The sequence below is a fragment of the Myxine glutinosa genome, chromosome 1 (assembly GCF_964187855.1).
Source record: "Myxine glutinosa chromosome 1, kmMyxGlut1.1, whole genome shotgun sequence".
NCBI lineage: Eukaryota > Metazoa > Chordata > Myxini > Myxiniformes > Myxinidae > Myxine > Myxine glutinosa.
Genome location: NC_136261.1, coordinates 426,930,676 through 426,935,055, shown reverse-complemented (window position 1 = coordinate 426,935,055; position 4,380 = coordinate 426,930,676). Strand labels below are relative to the sequence as shown.

General features: G+C 41.1%; 1 protein-coding gene across 1 annotated transcript; it reads right to left on the bottom strand.

The window, feature by feature from the left end:
* Positions 1-1,939: 1,939 nt before the first annotated feature.
* Positions 1,940-2,983, bottom strand: LOC144894316 (uncharacterized). Its single transcript, XM_078786905.1, has one exon. The coding sequence runs from the start codon at positions 2,981-2,983 to the stop codon at positions 1,940-1,942; it is 1,044 nt and encodes a 347-aa protein (XP_078643031.1).
* Positions 2,984-4,380: the final 1,397 nt, after the last annotated feature.

The window sequence follows — 4,380 nt, the reverse complement described above, 5'->3', positions numbered from 1 at the left end:
GAGTTGCTTGAAGGATGAAGTGGGACAAATCATTGTGGACCCAGATGGAATTAAAGGAAGATGGAAAAGATATATGGAAATGCTGTTGAATACAGAGAATGAATGGGATGGCAACATAGAGAGTAACCCAGTTTTAGGACTGGCAGAGAAGATAACTGAGAAGGTAGTTGAGGAAGCGATAAAAGCAATGAAGAGTAGAAAAGCGGCAGGGCCGACGGGAGTTGTGGAAGATATGTTGAAGGCAGCAGGAAGTAGAGGTGTGAAGAGAATGGCAGAGATCTGTAATCTGGTCGTGAAAGAAGGCCGCATTCCAGTGGATTGGGAACTGAGTACCCTTGTCCCCCTATACAAGGGGAAAGTTGACCCTCTGGAGTGTGGCTCGTACTGAGCGATAAAGTTATTGGAGCATGGAATGAAGGTATTGGTAAGGGTGTTGGAGAGGAGGATAAGGAAGAAAGTGAAGATCGACGAAATGCAGTTTGGATTGATGCCAGGAAGAGGAATGACAGACGCGCTTTTCATTGTGAGGCAGTTGCAGGAGAAGTACATGGAGAAGAGGAAGAGGTTGTTTCTTGGGTTTGTTTATCTGGAGAAAGCATTCGATAGGTTTCCACGCAAAGTATTGACATGGGCATTGAGGAAGTTAGGAGTGGAGGAATGGTTGATCAGAGCAGTGATGGCAATGTACAAAAGAGCACGCACAGCTGTAAGGACAAAGGACAGGAACAGTGGTGAGTTTGAGGTGAAGGTGGGAGTGCATCAGGGGTCGGGACAAAGTCCACTACTATTTGTAGCTGTGTTGGAGGTGCTGGCTCAGAACGTAAAGGAGGGTTTACCATGGGAGTTGTTGTATGCAGATGATCTGGTGTTGACTGCGGAAAATATGGATGGACTGAAGGAAAAGATGAACAAGTGGAAGGAATGTATGGAGACAAAAGGTCTGAAGGTGAATATCGGAAAGACGAAGGTGATTGCAAGTGGTAAAGCATATGGTGAGGTGGAAAGAACTGGGAAGTGGCCCTGTACTGTGTGCAGGAAGGGTGTCAGAGTGAACTCCATTCAATGTACAATGTGCGCTGAGTGAGTTGATCAAAAATGTAGTGGTCTGAGAGGGTCATTAACCAGTGTGTCAGCTACATTCAAATATAAGGTGTGCACAGAGGGAGCTGCAGATGGAGGAAATGTTGAGTTGGATCTTGAAGACGGCGTGAAGCTGGAAGGTGTGAAAACATTATGCTACCTCGGAGACATGCTGAATGGAGAAGGTGGATCAGATTTGGCAACGGTTGCTCGAGTGAGATGTGCATGGAAGAAGTTTCGGAAACTGAGGGGCGTGCTGATGAGGAGGGGAGTGTCGTTGAAGCTGAAGGGAAAGGTGTATGCTGCATGTGTGAGAAGTGTTATGATTTATGGGAGCGGGACATGGGTAATGAACGTAGAGCAGCAACGAAGGCTGGAACGGGTGGAAATGCGAATGGTTCGATGGATGTGCGGAGTATCGTTGAGATAGAGGAAGACAAATGATGAATTGCAAAAGGTGATGGGAATAGAGCCTGTGATTGATGCTGTGAAGAGGAACAGGTTGAGATGGTTTGGTCATGTGTTGAGGAAGGATGAAAGTGACTGGTTGAGAAGAGTGATGGAAATGAATGTAGAAGGAAGTAGAGGACGGGAAAGACCAATAAAGACTTGGCTAAAATGGTGGAAGAAGAAATGCGGGCAAGGGGGTTAACAAGGAGAGATGCAGAAAATAGGGCAAAATGGAGAAGATTGTCATGGGGACCGCAAGGCTAACCTCCGCTCTAGCAGGGAAAATGGCCTTAAAATGCATGTTGTTGTTGTTGTTGTTTGAGCATTTGTATGGTTGCTCTCCTGTATGGATCCTCATATGTAAATTCAATGTGCTTTTTTAAGAGAAACCTTCATCACATATCGAACATTAATTGTAAGGTTGTTCTCCGGTATTGATCCTCATATGTAACTTCAAACTGCTGCTACAAGAGAAACCTTTATCACATATTGAGCATTTGTAAGGCTGTTCTCCTGTATGGATCCTCATATGTAATTTCAAACTGTAGCTACGAGAGAAACCTTTATCACATATCGAGCATTTGTAAGGCTGTTCTCCTGTATGGATCCTCACATGTAATTTCAATTTGCCGCTTTCAGAGAAACATTTATCACATATCGAGCATTTGTAAGGACGCTCTCCTGTATGGATCCTCATATGTAACTTCAAACTGCTGCTACAAGAGAAACCTTTATCACATATTGAGCATTTGTAAGGCTGTTCTCCTGTATGGATCCTCATATGTAATTTCAAACTGTAGCTACGAGAGAAACCTTTATCACATATCGAGCATTTGTAAGGCTGTTCTCCTGTATGGATCCTCACATGTAATTTCAATTTGCCGCTTTCAGAGAAACATTTATCACATAGCAAGCATTTGTAAGGTCGCTCTCCTGTGTGGATCCGCATATGTGATTTGAAATGGCCTTTTCGAGAGAAACCTTTCTCACATATTGAGCATTTGTGAGGTCGCTCTCCTGTGTGGATCCGCATATGTGATTTGAAATGGCCTTTTTGAGAGAAACCTTCATCACATATCGAACATTTGTAAGGACGCTCTCCTGTATGGATCCTCATATGTAATTTCAAACTGCCGCTGCAAGAGAAACCTTTATCACATATTGAGCATTTGTAAGGTCGCTCTCCTGTATGGATCCTCATATGCAATTTAAAATCACCTTTTCGAGAGAAACTTTTATCACATAGCAAGCATTTGTAAGGTCGCTCTCCTGTGTGGATCCGCATATGTGATTTGAAATGGCCTTTTCGAGAGAAACCTTTATCACATATCGAGCATTTGTGTGGTCGCTCTCCTGTATGGATCTTCATATGTTTATTCCAATTGCTTTTTGTCAAGAAACCTTTATCACAGACAGAGCACTTGTGGTGGTGCTTTCCAGTGTGGGTCCTCATGTGTATTTTGATGTAACTCCTTGAAGCAAAATCCATTCTGCACACATTACACTTATAACGTATTCCCCTTTCTACAACCTTTTTGCATTTGTTTAATTTAATATTAATCTTGGTGTTGGGAGGCCCAGACTTGCACTTGTATTTTATAGGAAGTGATTCTTGATTTCGTGATTGTTTCTTCAAAAAAGGCTTGTTCCTCCCTGTCAAGCTGTGACTGGACGTTATTTGTCCCATATTACTTCTGGATTGTTCTACAGAAAGAAAAACACATTTTCTTTGGTCAAAATCAAAATGCTAAATATTTAACATTTCCGAAAATTATATATTTTTTCAACACAAAAGATTGTATGTTAATTTTTTACATTTCCACTCACCAGTTGCAAAAAAGGAAGCACTTCCATTTGTCATGTGAATATCATCTGTACCTTCCTTTGCAGAAGCAGATTTTAAATCTTCTGTGACAGATGAATTGTTGTTGTGTTGCCTGCCTTCCACACTTACAGGATAGACATCACCTGTGTACAAATAAGTCATTTGTTTTCGAGGAAAATGAGATTGAGAACCACATTGAGATTTCATTGAACATGTTATACCTTGGAATGATGTATACTTCAATTAAAATATAATAATGAATTTACAGATTGTTTAAAAAAAAAATTCCGCATGTTAAGCGCTATCGAAACGGTCTTCTACATCACCATTATTACCACCCTATTTAACATGTCCAAGTACTGCTAAACTATAGGTTCGTGGAAGTAACAAGAGGGCGATTTGTGTTTAGCAGTGTTTAAGTATTTAATTCAATTAAAATAAAATAAAGTAATTAAAGTAAATAAAGTAAATAAAGTAAATTAAAGTAAAAATAAAGTAAATTCTGTAATTGACTGGCATTAGAAGTGTCTCAAAATTTCCTTTCACAAAGCTCGGAACAAGTGTGTGTCTACCCTCAGGAGAGCCAGGAAATAATATCTATCTACTTTCAAGACTCTCAAGACCTGAAGGGAGAAGATTGGGATTGAATAGAGTGTGGGAGTTTGTTCCAGAGATGGGAGAAAGGAGGAATGAAAGAGCGAAGGTGAGCAGAGAGTCTTGCAGGACTTTTGATTTGTAGTTAACATGGGATGGGGAACATCGTAGAGATGCGTTGGGAGTGCTTGAATGAGCTCAAGAGGAGGAAGAAGAGGATAGTAATAGGGCAGTTCACTGACGTGCATCGAGAATCTTCGAATATAGATGTAATCCTCTGAAGAATTGAATTGAATGATGAATTTGAACATGTCTTTCAATCATGACAAATCTCACACTCTTACTATGCCTCTCCGAAAAGACCGAATGGATAACCCTCCCTTCTATTTCTCAACAATCCTCTCCCAGAAGTTCTGACACTCGAGCTCTTG

What these genes read in the sequence shown, in the direction of transcription:
- LOC144894316 (XM_078786905.1), bottom strand. Translation starts at nt 2,983, where the DNA reads ATGAGGACCCACACTGGAAAGCACCACCACAAGTGCTCTGTCTGTGAT.